This window comes from Vitis vinifera, chromosome 19, assembly GCF_030704535.1.
Source record: "Vitis vinifera cultivar Pinot Noir 40024 chromosome 19, ASM3070453v1".
NCBI classification, from domain to species: domain Eukaryota; kingdom Viridiplantae; phylum Streptophyta; class Magnoliopsida; order Vitales; family Vitaceae; genus Vitis; species Vitis vinifera.
In genome coordinates, this window is record NC_081823.1 from 10250088 (window position 1) to 10266227 (window position 16140).

General features: G+C 33.3%; 1 protein-coding gene across 1 annotated transcript; it reads right to left on the reverse strand.

The window, feature by feature from the left end:
- Positions 1-9344: 9344 nt before the first annotated feature.
- Positions 9345-12622, reverse strand: LOC132253470 (heavy metal-associated isoprenylated plant protein 41-like). The gene is made up of 3 exons (XM_059735594.1): positions 12302-12622; positions 11346-11544; positions 9345-10245 (listed from the first exon to the last, which is right to left on the reverse strand). The coding sequence occupies exons 1-3, from the start codon at positions 12486-12488 to the stop codon at positions 9564-9566; spliced, it is 1068 nt and encodes a 355-aa protein (XP_059591577.1). The 5' UTR covers positions 12489-12622; the 3' UTR covers positions 9345-9563.
- Between the last annotated feature and the right edge of the window lie 3518 nt (positions 12623-16140).

A 16140-nucleotide genomic window follows, 5' to 3' on the forward strand; every position in this document is an offset into this window, starting at 1 on the left:
TTGCATGCTCTAACAAGATCATGCATAAAGCTGCATGCCCAGTAGGCCGTATCATGATTGCTGAATCCTTTTTGAAGCAGACACATAGCCCGGTGGATGACTGCGTCTGATAGGTCAGATGCTGCTACAGTTCATATACCAATGACCATCATCCTCTTCATCTGAGCTCTCTCAGAAACACTCCGATCAAGACAACCAGACCAAACATGATACCCAACTTTCGAAAAATTTACCAGAAACAGAGGGGAGGGTGAAGAAAAACAGAGCATTTATATAAGAGAGAAAAAAACATGTTGTAAATATAGCTTCATTTCATGATGATCAATGAGCAGGAAGTGGGTGGGAAAATCTCAAGCAGATCCAAAGCAGAAGTGAAAACAATAACTCTAAACACCTCACAGTTAATAAGATAACAAGAAGTTCACCAATTTTTCGAGTCAAATCAAAGAAACAGAGGAAGAATCAGCAACACAGGTGGAAAACCGACAAATAAATCATCGAAGACATCCAGTGAAATGATACCCAGAATCAAAAAAATGTATGGTTCACCGTGAGCTTACCTGAAAATGCACTAGATGTCTTCCCGGCCCCCAGCTTCCTCTCTCTCTCCCCCCGTTTTTTTTCTCTGTAACCTCTGCTTCCTTCTCTCCTAAGCTCCCCCAAAAACGGCAGCAAAAGCACCACCCTCTCTCTCTGTAACCAAAACCAGAATATCCCCCCCGCCTGCTGGCAGCTTGCTCTCCAAGAAAATATCTCTCCCCAAAAACCACCCAGCAAGCTTGCCAAAAACACCTCCTCTCTAACGGCCAAAAGATTCCATAACAGTGTCCATTCTTCATTGCTTCCTCAACCCACTATTGAGATTCACTGACAGCCAGTCCAAAGACAACACGTGGCTCCTTGAGAGCCCTCCACCTGGTAAGAACAAGCTGTAGAAAACCTACCCCAAAATGGGGGTCTACACATACATGTACAAAAATATTCTTAATTTTTGAGTATTCTTCAACGAAGAATTCTATGTATTTTCAATAAAGTTGAGATCGTACAACATATTTTTAATTTGACTCGACTTAGAGGCACATGCATATATTCTCTAGCTATACAAAAATATTCTTAATTTTTGTGTATTCTTCAATAAAGAACTCTATGTATTTTCAATGAAGTTGAGATCGTATAACATATTCTTAATTTGACTCGACTTAGAGGCACTAACATCTTCCTCCCAAATTCATTGTATGTGTAAATGGCATCTTCTTCCCAAACTCAGTGTATGTGTAAATGAAAGAGAGTTGATTCAAAGATCCAAACAATCTTCTACTTTTAAAATTTTATGAACCCAATTTATGATTTTCCATTTAAAGAAATTGACAATAAACTAAATTCAACCAAAAATTACATACATATCTATAATATATAATATCTATTAGTTATATTACCAACTTAAGTTTATTATAGAGTAGCATACCACATCTATATAGTTTATAATTGAGCTACTTAGTAATGCTATGAGAAGGTTATATCAATAGCTATATACATTCATCTCCTCGAGATAGAATAATATGACTTGACATAGATTACAATAATGTAATTTAAATAGGTCTATTATAATAGTATTTTTCAGCTTTTCGGATCATAATGTTTGATAGACTTTTTGGTTTGGGCCAAAATATAACATTTTAAAAAATAATTATTGGTTTTTATTATTAAATTGAATTGAAACCAAATGGGCATTATTGTTACTAAACTGAATTAAATGTTATTCTTAATATTAAAAAAATTAAATATTTTGATTTTTTCTATTTAATGAAAAAAATTAAAAATAAGTAGCAGATTAATAAAAAAAAAATGAACAATTTAAAATCTTAGCAAAAAGTTAAAAAAAAAAAAACAAGACTTAAGTTAATTTTCTTTGAGTGTCGAACGACTCCCCTCTAGATAAGGGATTGGAAGTAGAAGGAATAATTATGAAGCATATACATGCGGGAAAGAGTATTGACAAGGATGTTTTAATCAGTAGCTATGGCTTTTCACCCAGAAATATAGAATTGATTTTCCAAGTGCTTGTGAATGCAAGGATATGTCCTTCCATGTAATACCCCAACCCAAGATTTTGTTAGCTTTGTAAAGTACGAAGAATAACTATTTTATGTTTTTTATTTTTTGTCTGGGCTTATTAATAATTCCCTGATTGGGCTTTTAATTCATGACTGAAAATTTTGGGCCAAAACTTCCAAAGGTTAGTCTCCAACGTTTCAAATTGGGATGGCAACTTTATCCAAATCTTGTCCAGTTTATTTATACCCATTCTCATCCGATCCATACCTAAAAATAAAATAAAATAAAATAAAATAAACACGCAAAAATTAAAAATAAAAAGTAAAAAATAAACTGGACAAGGTAATATTAGGAAATTTTCATATCTGCCCCACTTGATTTTTTTTATTTTGAAAATTTTAATTATATTAAAAATAAATATAATTTATAAAAAAATAAATATTAGAACTTTTGATTATTTATTTATATGAAAAGTATAAGAATTTATTTTTATATGCTAAAAAGAGGTGAAAATGAAAATAAAATAAAATAAAATAAAATAACTTTTTATTTAATATTATGTATAATAATTGGGACATGCAAGACAAAACTTATGTTTTAAAATTTTTTTATCAAACTCATTTCAAATTCATCTTTATCTCAAATTCATCACTTTAAAGAAGGGGTATCCCAAAAACCGTCTCATTGTCATCCCTAGATCCAAATCCCATATATCATGTCAGTTTCCTAATTATACTATAGTGGATATTGAAAAACAAAAACAAAAACAAAGAGAAGGAATGAAAAGTTGCACAACTTATGTGGTTGAGAAAGTTAGACAAAGTAGATAAGATGGTGATCGATTCAACTCACATAGTAGGTCTCTCATCTATACTGTAGATTTTTTAACCATTTTTCTTTTCTTTTAAGTGAAAGATTGGTAATTGGAGGGTTGGAGTTCACTTATTCTTTCTAAATTTTATGGTTTTGGTTCAAAGACTAATGAAAAGAGTTGAAGGTTCTAGGGGTTTCCATGAATATCAAGTAGAATATGTATCAAATTGATGATGATAAGAATAGCATTATGAATCTTAAATTATTTGACTAATTAAAAAAGAAAAAACAGAGAAAATATTTTGAAGCAAAAAAGTAAGAAAGGACTCTAAATTAGTATCATGTATGAATATCGAGTGGTTAGCAAATAAGTTACAAATTATGGTAACAAGAAACCATTGGTGTCACAAAAATATGCAACTTATGAATCTGGGTATTGTTCAAATGATAGTTGAAAAATATAGTTTTGAGTGTTAGAAAAAAAAAAAATAAAGACGAAATAAATTTGTTCAATATTATATATACATATGGATGTAGGGTTGGCATTACTAGTTTTATATATGCTTTCCAATTTGTTTTCTATATTATCAATCACTTGTCCACACCTCTCTTGTCTCACAAATCTTCTTTTGAATAACTAAGTTACACATTACCAAATTACTCTACTATTTGTATCTTTGGTTCTAAACCTTATGCAACACCTATGGCCTCTAGAATCGTGCTCTTTATTAATTAAAGACAATACTCCTCTCTCGAACCCTACTCGGTATATAAATCTTGTTGGGTTTTATAGTATTGCACCATTACTTGCCTTCACATTTCTTTTAATGTTGATAATTTATGTCAATTCATTCATGCTCTAACTCACATTCACTTTTAGATAGTTAAATGACTTCTTTGGTATCATAAGGGGGTTGTTCATTTCATGGTCTTACTCTTCATGTAGCCTATTTTTTGGATCTTTTGTTTATTTTGATACATGCCGGTATAGTTGCCCGAAGAATCATTGGAGTACAATGGCTATTGTGCTTTCTTTGGAAATAGTTTTGCCTCTTGATATGCTAGTAAACAAAAGGTGGTCTCTCAATCTGGTATTGCATTTGAATAACATGGTTGCATTTGAATACCATGTTATTTACAAATACTACCTCAATATTGGTTTGAATTCAATTCATGTTTTTCCCTTATTCCATACACCTTTTATATTGTGTGACAATTTAAGTTCAACCTATTTGGCTATGAACCCTATTTCACATTCTCATATCAAATATGAGGATATTGACTTCCCCTTATGCATAATCGAGTACTTCAACAAATCATTAGATGTCAAGTTTGTGTCTTTTACTCATCCATTGGTAGATGCTATAACTAAGCCACCACCTACTCAGATTCTTAGGTCTTTATCCCAAACTCTTAGTTCTTCCAAGACACTGAGCTTGTAAGGAATGCTAGAATATAGGTCAACTAGCTCAACATTCTTTTTATCTTGTTATAATGAAAATTATAGAATCTTGTTAGAGTAAGTTATGTAATAACCAAAAGTGGTAATAACTAGGGAATGAGCTCTTTGAAAGAGGGCATTCAAAGAAGGAAAAATACCCTCATGTTCTTTATGAGTATGTAGATTGCACATTAATATTATATACAGATGTGAAGTTATATATATATATATATATATATATATATATATATATATATATATATATAAAGGAGTACAAGTGCATAGAGATGGCAATGGGGCAGTTTGGGATGGGTGACCCATCCCAATCTCATCTCATTTATTCAAAATAATTTTCATTCCTATCCCAATTAAAAAATTAAATGGAATGAGTATGGTATAAATTAAGGTGAGGTGAGACAGGACAATACAATATTTGAAATCACCTTGAACCTATCTTGGGTTTTTAAAAATCTCAAACTTGTTAATAACCTATTTATTTAAATTTTAAATTCCCTCCATTAAAGGCAAGGCAGAGTAGGTACCCAAAAAAAATCCACCCATTGTCATCCCTACAAGTGCATATTAAATAAATTAAGGGTTAATTGGTTAAAGGGGTCAAAATAAACTCCATATTTGCAAATATAACCCATCAGTCAAAAAGCAAAAATGTTGACCTGGTTGAGACAAAAATACCCTTCTTTTTTCTCTCCAACACATACAACTTCTCCTCTTCTGCTTCATTTACAGAACGACTCCTCATATTTTCCAAAAAATTTCTCTCATCATCTTCTTCTACTTCATTATCTTCCTTTGGTGCACAAAACGGAAAGGTCATCTCCTCTTCCGCTTCATTTATAGAACGAGTTCTCATCTTTCATCATCTTCTTCTATTTCACTATCTTCCTTTGATGCACAAAACGAAAAATCTCATATTTCCTTCAAAAACCCTAGAAAATTTCTCGTCTATCCTCTCATCCTCTGTTTCATTCCGAATCCTTGGAAAAATTATTATTCTATTTTTTTCAAGTTATCTCATATTATATCTTCAAGCACGAAGGAAACAATGAGTTCATTGAAGAGTGATAGGAGAAAAAGATTTTAAAAAGTGGCAAAAAAACAAAAATGGCAATTGCAACCAGAAGAAAAAAGTGAAGCAGAAGAAAGTGAAGCAAAGGAAAGCGAAGCTACTTAGCAAAAATCTCAATTACCAATAGAAGAGGCAAGTGATTCTACTAAACCGGTGAGTGTAGTCTTCAAATTTGATAAATTATTGAAATTTTTAGAGATGTTATACAATAATATTTGAGTATGGTTAATTTTATTAGTTAAATACACAAAAAAAAAATTAGGATTTATTGAATTGTATTCAAAGCATAAAATTGTTATATTTATAATTTTTTTTTTAGTTCTCCATTGTTATCAGTTATGTATTTTGAGTGAATAAATTTAAGTTTGTTAGCTGATATTTGAAAATATTTGGGAATTATTATAGTGTGTTGAAAAATAATAAATTGCATATTAATACTGTTTTAGTTTTCTGTATTATTATCAATCATGTGTTTAGAGTGAAGTGATATATTCAATGTAATAACATCTAATTAGGGATAAATTTACAGATAATTTATGAAATTTTAGGGATTTTTGGAAATTTTAGGGATATTATACATTGGTGTTTGAGTATGTCTATGTTCCAAATGCAAGCAGATGATATTCTTGTTGACTATGTTAATGGGCTTCACCCAATTCCTTCCATGAAATGGTCTGAGGTGGACATCGTTTATGTCCCTATTAATGTTTGAAGTATGCATTAGGTATTGGGAGTAATTCACCTTGCTCAGAGGAGAATATTTGTGTATGACTCATTGATAGGAATTAATAGTGATAATCGACTAAAAGGTGATATAATACCTTTAGCTAAAGTGTTACTGCGTATTTTGCATGCTACATCCTATTATGAGAAGAGCGGCGATCCTAAGAGTGAAGAACAGTGGGACATTGAACAATTGCATGATGTTCCTCAACAAGTGTATGAGTAAGTAAACAAATATCCAAACTTCATCTTATCATTTCACCTTTATGCCTTATATAGTAAATTTTTTTTAGTCATCTTAATTTTGATTACTTGTGTTTCATGCGATGGTGATTGTGGGATGTTCCTAATTAAATATGAAAAATACTTAATGCATGATCATCCATTCAGCTCATTGACCGGTACCCGCATTGATTGGTTTAGAGAGAAAATGGCAACTAAATTGTTCTACTTCAAAAAATTACCCATGTAGTGGGTTTCATTTTGATTGTGTAAAAGGTTTATATGTTGTTGAGTGTTGACCGTTATTTTGGATGAATTTGACTTGATGCTCAAAGTTACAATTTTTGTAATGTAACTATAACTGTCAACTTAACTATAGTTAAGTTATTTGTTAATGCAATTCAACAATTGTTAAGTTCAAGTGAATATTCTGAGTGTGAATTTAACCTCAATTAAGTTCTTTATTAATGCAACTCAACCATTGTTAAGTTCAGGTGATAATTTTAACTGTAAACTTAATTGTGGTTAAGTTTTTTGTTAATGCAACTCAACTACTGTTAAGCTTAGGTGAAAATTCTAACTATGAACTTAACTGTGGTTAAGTTATTTATTAATGCAACTCAACTACTGTTAAGTTTAGGTGAAAAAATAAACAAAGAACTTAACCACAATTAAGTTCTTTATTAATGCAACTCAACCATTATTAAGTTCAGGTGAAATTTATGACTGTGAATTTTCTTACCATTATTTGACCTTGTCATATGGATAAATCTTTTCAACTTCTTTTGAACGAACTTTTCACTTTTTCATAACTAACAATGGAGTCTCTATTTTTTTACCAATAATGTTGAAGTCAGATTTTGAATTTTCAAGAAACAGAAAGAAATAAAATGATAATATAAAAAAGAAATTGTTGGTTGTTTACATTTTTTTTTTTTTCATATTTTCGTGATCAAGAATGAAGAATAGATGAAACAATGGTAAGAAGTTAAACTTGTTCTCTGCAAGAAAAGAGAGAGAATAAGCAACCAATGACCGAATAAAAAAATTAGAACCTAATCTGCTATAAAACAAAGGGAAAGGGAAAAGAGAAGTTGTATATGTTGGAGAGAAAAAAGAAGAAGGACATTTTTGTCTCAACTGGGTTAACTATTTTGCTTTTTGACTGATGGGTTATATATGTAAATATGGGGGTTATTTTGATCCATTTAACCAATTAACCCATAAATTAATGTGGTGGCTCTAATGGAGAGATGCTTAGAATATGATATAATGGGAGTATGAGTATATATGCAAAACATAGAAGAATATAGAACGTATGAATAAATGTAACTTTTGAGTATGAGATCATAACAAATTGGGTGCAGCATATAAAAATATATTGCTTTAAGAATTCTGGTGGGCTGAATGTTTTGGTATAGGAATTATTGGAGAGAATATGGAATGCAAAAATCTGGAATATTTTGGATAAATGAAAACTCACTTGTTGATACAAACTCACTTGGTGGTTGTAGAATTCCAAATTGAAGTGCAGCACGTTAATATTTTTGGACAAGAGGTATAAATAGGAGTTATACCTAGAACATAGTGTAAATATACAGTGTCAAGTAGTAAATAATCTTAAATATATATACTATATTTGATTATATGTTAAAAAAAATGATTTTCTCATATTTGGTTTCATAATAGAAAATACGGAAAAAATATCAAATATAATTAAAATTAATTAAAAATTTAGACATTTTAAAATTATTTCATATTTACATAAAAGGAGAAAAGGAATGAAACACGTTTGAATTAATATATTAAAATGTATTAATGATTTAAAATTTTTTTTTTCATTTTTTTTCTTTTCTTTAACTTTTCCTTTATTTTCTTTCTCTCGTATCTTCCCTTCAATTTTCCAGAAACCAAACATAGTTAAAATAAACATTTAATTTGAATTTCCTAAAATAACCTAATGGGAATTTAATTTATTTTACTATTTTGCATTAATTTATGAAATATCTATTTTTCTGTCCAAATTTAGAAATTTTTTTTTTGTATTTTTGTAAATTTTGTACATGAAATTTATTCATTCAATTACACTAACATTTATAAGACAGTATACATCCTTATCTGTAGCATAAACTTTTCTTTCCATTTTCACTAGTGTTCTTAACAGGCTATGTTCAGACCCAACAAATCCACTCATGGTTCTTCCTTGGCAACTACGGATCATTGAAAACCAAATCTCAATGCTCCATGCATGAACACAATCCCTCCATTCGAGTCAGGTCTCTGATGTGTTTGTGCCCATGGTTGTGGTACCATAAGCACAAATTCATTTCTGAGAATGAAACAAGCAACCAAACGGACCCCAGGATACTTCAGTTTGAGATTTTGACTGGGATTTTTCGGAAGATCATCCCTGATTTGAATTTTCATGGCTCAAAACATTCCCTAGATTACTCAGCCTCCATTAACGCTCATTTCTCAATGAAAGCAAAATGCTGAAGTTTACCAACCCAGGTTCAAACTTAGTACACTTGTCATATGATGCAGGACTGAGCTAATTCAAAACTGTTCCATCTCATGTGGCAATCCTAAAGTCATATTGCTTCCTTCCAGCATTACAGAACAAAACTCAAAAGGTAAAAGCAAAGCAAAACTCATTCTGTGTCGTATCATGCTGAACTTAGGAACTAAAATATCTATGGTTAAACACCTGGAAAGTAATAACTCCATGGTTCCCTAGGATGGGATCAGTCCAAGTCTCAGGAATTTGAAAAAGTTTTATGTGCCAGCATGAAAATAAAATTTAGGCCCAAAGATCCCTGACCAAGTTATCTTGGCCTTCACAACCCTCTCCCAGCACATTATCAAGGGTATCTACTTTGTTTCCTGATGGATATTTAGACCAGCTTTCACTAAAATGGTTTTGGGGATCAAGCAGAAAGTACAAAATAGATTGTATGCCATTCTAAATAGAATGCATGTCACACCAGGACTGCAATTTGATCATGAAAATTGACAGAGATCATCTCACCTAGAAGTATGAATTTCTATAAAATTTACAATAATTCCTGCTCTCCTGCAGACAAGTGTACTGAGACAAAAACCAAAAACAAAAAGAGGAGTATAGTTTTCACCTATAGAACAACACCGGTGCTTAACTTGTATTCACTAGCAAACAAGGCAAAAGGTGCTCAATTCTCAGAAACATGTTCTATTTCTCCTTCTTTACAAGTAGTGATCAGGACCCAATAACATCCTTTGTAGGAATGCTGATCTCAACCTGCTCAAATGTTGAAGCTCTTGCAGAAGGTTTATGTAACCAGTCAAGGTTCTTCCTGGACCTTCAGCCATATATCTTTCAAAGCCAAGCCTAAATGCTTCATGAACAGTATAGCCCACATCGTAACCATTTCTTCCAAATGTTTCCACAGCATGATTGAAGTATCCATCAAAGATTGTTAAAGGTAACCCCATATGCCTTGGGATGCCATTCATATTTGCTAAAATATTTCTTCCAGGACCTCTGTAATCAGATGAACCTGGCCACTGCTGCATTTGCATTAGATTAATTTGCTGAGATCCTCGGTGATTTAAATCAGAGTGGCACACGATTCTGGACATTTTCATAGCAATGGGGGAGAATCTGAATTTGAAAGTACCGCAAGCTCCCAAACGGAAGGGCTCATCACATCTTGAACCAGCTCCTCTCTTATTGTTATAGCCTGGGTAGTCCTCTTTCTTAAAATCAACACACTCAAACAGCACCAGAGAGTTTTGAGAAGCAAGTTCCTCAAGATTCCAGTGGGAAAATGGAGCTGTGGTTTTGTGATTTACATGAATTTCACCATTGGCTCTTAGCATGCCACTTGCATTCCTGAAGAAACCATGCACAAGATCCCTATGCATACTGTAGCATAAGATGGGATGACAACATAAGTACAATCCACACAGAATTAATAAAGAAATCAGCCATTCTATAAAAGCCTTAGGTACAACTAGATTGAACCATTTGAAATCAGCAGAAAACAATGCATCAAAGATACTCGTATTCCTTTTGATTTTTATTTTTTTTTGGTTGTCAGACACACTGGTAGAAAATATTATCAGATGATGATGTCTATAATTAATTTACCTGTGATAATGAAAATTTTCTTCTACATATTTGTATCTTTGATATATATTCTACCACTTCAAAAGAGAAACCCAGGACTCCCATCATTTGGAAGCAAAGGCATGATATTTCTGGTGCATCTGTATAGCAGCACTCACATCTTGTTTTAAGATTGTAAGTTAGATGCCTAGCATCTGAGCTGAAGACCAGCACATGAGCCAATGCCCATGGTACATGATAGTAACAACTAGAATTCTTAAAAATACTATGAAGACAATAACTGATTCAGTTACATGTAGGGTTCCAAATACCCCCCAGTTCTATCCTTTGCTGCCCTGGCTTTTGTGATGGAGACTTTGTCCATCAACATGTAGAAACTGAAATTATAACGTAATCTCATTATGGAGGCATTGGAAACCTACACATGACCATGCAGATGTGATTCATACTGCACTTGTGCAGACTCATGGCTATATACTGCAGAAATAGGTAAACATATGACCATAGAATGTGTTATGAATCTTCACCACTTTGATAAAGTGGTCAAAATTTCCCCTTATGAGGACTTGAATGGGATCATCCAATGCGTGATCCAAACCCACAGCTAGTTACCTTGATGAGCATCACCATCTGAACCAATTGAACAAACACACAGTTCTGTGCATAGACAAAAAGGGCATGAAATGTAAATGAACTCACAAACACAAATAAAACATAGGAGAAAAGTAACATTGACCATGACGAGCAACTACAGTGTATGGAAGATTTTGCTGTGAAATTCAAGCTACATATCATATCCATAACAACAATACATTTTCTTCGTACAGAGAGAAGGTAGTTTTGAGGAATTATGAAATTTCCATCACATAGATAAGAAATAAAAGATGAGGCCTTACTTAATCATAAGCCTGTTGTCTTCCTTTCCATGGAAGCCTGCATGAGGAAAGTTATATATAATGCGGTCGAATTTCCACATCTTCAGATCAGTATGAAGCTTCATCTTGGTTGCATCCACTCCAAATAAAAGAGATGCTCCCAGCTTCTCTAAAGCTTCCAAATTTGATTTTGCTTTCTTGTACATCTTTATCAGAACATCTAGTTCAAGATTGTGTCAGAAAACAAGTTGTCCAAAAAATAGCCTTCCTCATAAAACAGAGAGACTACACCTTAATTTAAAATTTTGTATATTGAACTCAACAAAGACTAAACCTCAACTAAACAAATGAAACATTCACAAATGTGATAACTCCCCAAATATTGAATATAACAACCTTCAAATTCTTAATTTGCCTATCCTTTTACCCAAAATGAAAATGGCATTTCAATTTCAGAGCATCATAGAAGTCAGAACCCTTGTCAATTTTGATATTTGGAAAGTACAATAACAATGGGGAATTCTTGTCCAACAGGAGGATTTGGAAAAACATAAACCCATAAAAAACTCACACAATGTTAAAAAATATTTTGTTGATAATAAAATAAAAGCTCTCCAAATTCCACCTCGTGACTGTCCCTAGTTGCTTTCCTTTCAAAATAGTCCTTCATCTCCAAACCCAGATGTTTGGTTCTCAGAAACTGAGAAAGAAAAATAACGCAAAAGCAAGTTTCACTTATATTCCAAGGTTGACCATTTCTTCAACCCATAATATGAGTGTCAAAATGTATAAGTTCCTCCATACTTCTGGCATGCTTCTTTCTCTTCCAGTCATGACAACCAAATTAAGAAAATAATTCCCCTTCTACTGTTTCCCAAAAGTATACAGGGCTAAGGACTACAAGATTAGAGTATAGTACACGAGTAACGAGTTGATTCCAATACATATAAAATACGAGAAAAGGGAAAGAGAGAGACCATATGGGTCGAGAGAAGAAGCAACGATGTTGGAAGCAGAAGCAAAAGAGTGAGCCAAACACAGAGAGAAAGAGAAGTCTCCTTCACCAACCAAGAGAATTTGATGAAACGAGGAATAATGCATCAACCGTTTCTCTTGTTCTTCCACACCCACTTCATCTTTCACCATTTCCTCCCCGACAGCCATTGACGCTTTCTACAGTTACAGAACCAGAGAGACTCTTTGAGAGAGAAAGGCAGTGAAAGTTTGGCCGTGTTTAAGGGGCTTATTTGAAAAATAGAGATGACTTTCAAATAGAAATATTTTTTAAGAAAATAGTGAGGATGTTTTTGTCAAAAAAAAGGAGACCAAAAATTGATGGAAGGTTTAGGACCTATTTAATAATTGTTTTTGAAAGTACCGGTTCTAAAAAATAAGTATTAAGAATAGTTTTTAAAAATTGTTCTTTTATTTTGTTAAATAAAAATTTATTCAAAGATTGAAAATGTTTTTAATTTATTTTTAATATTTTTAAATGAATTTTAAAAATAACTTTTATGTTTAGTGCTTTATTTTTAATTATTTTGCATGTTTGTATGATTATTTTTTAAAATAATTATCAATAAACAAGTGAAAATATAAAAAAATAAAAATAAAAAAACAATTAAAATATATTATTCAAAATATTTTTAAAAATAGAAAACATAAAACAATTTTGGACTCTGTGATGATCAGACCCTCATAACCGGACGAATCATAAAAATTTAGTGAAATGGGAGTGTATAAAGCAAGATAAGATGTACTAAAATTATTTTAATTGAGGATTCTAATTGAACTCAAAAACCTTTCAAAAGAAAAATAAGCTTTTTTGTCATAACTTATATTCAGTACTGGTGCTTGAATTGCAGGAGATCCATCAGTCTTGGGTGTGAGAGATGAGAGTTGTGCTGAGAGTGAAGGGAGAGCAATATCAGGAGGTAAAGAAGTTTCCCATGATTCGTACGTCCAAAGACTTGGGTGGACTTGGCCATTTTTTTAATGTGCAAATATGCTACGTGGAGGCACTCTATTCGGATTAATAAAGTGATAAAAGAAAAAAAAGAAAAAAAGAAAAAAGGGAAGTAAAGTCCATTTCATCAAAGCATTTGATACCCGAAGTGATGGAAGTAATTAAAAGAGATTGATGATGATGATAGCTACACCGAACAGCATTTGATACCCAACACATGATCATTTCATCACAGCCCTTCGTTTAGTTTGGACTCTGTGATGATCATACCCTCATAACCTCACGAATCACAAAAATTCAGTGAAATGGGAGTGTATAACGCAAAATAAGATGTACTAAAATTAATTTAATTGAGGATTCTAATTGAACTCAAAAACCTTTCAAAAGAAAAATAAGCTTTTTATTCATAACTTATATTCAGTAGAAACTGACAGTCCAACAACCCAAGAACCAGTACATAAAAGGCAAATGCTTTATCATTTGCAATGAAGCACCTTTTCTTCAAAGAATACTTAATGGTTAAGAAGTTGGAAGATAGAGTCCCAAAATGATAGATGAGTTTGAATGCACCTTTTCTTTTTGGCTAAGACGAAGTAACCCGACCCATTGCAACCCTCAGCCCTAAGAATACTAGTGTCACAAACTCAGGACGACCAATGGTTACTTTGAGTAAAGGAGAGCTTTTTTGTGGACCTGACATGATATGACCACCGACATTAAGTTTTAATGTAAATCCAACTAGGATTCAGCCATCTATTATGCTAATAACATCACTCCCACCTCCCAAAAGGGAAAAAGCCTGTAATAGGAAGAAGAGAGGGTTAAGAATGCCGAGAGCCAATTTCTATCCTAATGATTGTTGCCCTGATCTCAACACGCCACTTTGCAGAGATCTCTAGTTTTGCCATCTGGTCACCATAACATAAATTATGTTATCTTGATCCATAACGTCCAACTTTTTTCAAATACTTTCTTAGTGGGTAAGCATCAATATACCACATAAAACATTGGTATCACAGACCAAGACCAATGTGTGGTTAAACATACAATAAATCATTTCAATGCAAAGAAGAAACCTTCTGTGAGATGGGGAGGGGCAGACAAGTGACCTAGATCAAGAACTTCCTCCTCGCTTATTGATATTACAAGCAAAGAAGAAAGATGTTTCATCTTCTGGATGGATGCACACAAATCCTTCCCATCCTTTCTTTCAAGTTCTGTGATCGCGAGTTTCCTCATTGCAGTCAAATTTCCCAATTCCTTAGCAATTCCCTGGCTTGTTTGCCTTGACAAGTGACAACCTCTGTATTGATGATAAAACCCACCAATTCCTGAAAACAATTCTGCTCCTACACGGGCTTGATCTCCATCTTGCTGATGATCAACCAAAAGTAAGACAAGTTTGTGGAGTTTACGGATAGTTTTGGGCAACTTGGAAACAAAAGTTTGTCTGAGTTCCAAAGTTTCTAGGTTTTGAATCTTCTCCACTGAGCTTGAAACTGCCTTTATCTTGGTATTCCTCAGTTTCAATTACTTTAGTAGGGTGAGATTAACAACCACTTCGGGAAAAGTTTCCAAAACTGCATCTTTCAACTCCAAAACTCTCAATAATCTTAATCTCTAGTGTTTTTCTAAATATGGAAGTAGTGAAATTCTCTCTTCCAAATTTGAACAAGGTGCGAAGACAAGAGAAATCCTTGCTTTGCAATGAATCTGTGAAAGCATCATGGATTGCTATACATCGATGGCTAAAGTGATAATATCGATCTACGTTTTGTATGGTCAAAACTTTGCAGAAGCTTGCATCTTCAGATATTGGAAATAAGGTATTCTCGCACAAGATTCTTAACTTGACACCTTCTTACTACGCCTTGGAAATCCCTTTTGTTTGCGTCAACCAAGCACCCATTGATCAGCTCATCGAGGTAGGCATCCGCCACCTCCTTCAGTGTTTTACCTCTTTTCTCCTCAACAAATCCTTCAGCTATCCACAAGCTAATCAGCCTTCCACTAGCAAAAGAATAATCCTCGGGAAATTTGCAGAAGTGAAAGAAACAGCGCTTAAGATGGAAATATCTTTGCTGTAATACTCTCCGAATAATCCCAAGTTTGGAATTGCTTTAGATGAAAGGGGTGATGAAACGAGAGAGATGAGAGGAAAAGATGCTAATATTATTTATCTCAGTGGTCTTCTACAATAACAGAGCAGACATTATATACAAGCAGAAGATACACATCCTAACCAACTGTACATGTGGAGCTAAAAGACTAGAGAGAAAATAATATCCTAACTAATTACAGCTTTAGGCTTAATATCCCCCCTCAAGCTCATTGGTCTAGTGAGAACAGTGAGTTTGGAACGTAGAGTGATGAAACGTTGGGTGGAAAGAGGCTTGGTCATACAATCAGCAAGTTGATCATCAAAAGGTGTGAACTAGAGAGAGAGAGCATTGAAGAACATGTTCCCGAACAAAGTGGTAGTCGATTTCCACATGTTTGGTTCGGGCATACAAAATAGGATTGGCATCTAAGTATGTTGCACTGATATGGTCACAGAGAATGAGAGGAGGTGAGTGGGAGTAATGGAAAGTTCACGAAGAAGAGATTCAGTCCAAGCAATTTCAGCAACCCCATTTGCTACCCCTCGGTACTCTGATTCGGTGTTGGACCGGGATACCACTTCTTGTTTGGAAGGGCACCAACAAAAATGCGATAATCTGAATCATTTTCAAGAGCCACACCATCATGAAGAGAGAGATTTGTGTTGGAGGACAAGGGAGTGGGACATGGCTTGGCATCCAACATAGCAGCTCAGGTAAAGAGATCAATGATATGCTTTGCTTGGCTGAG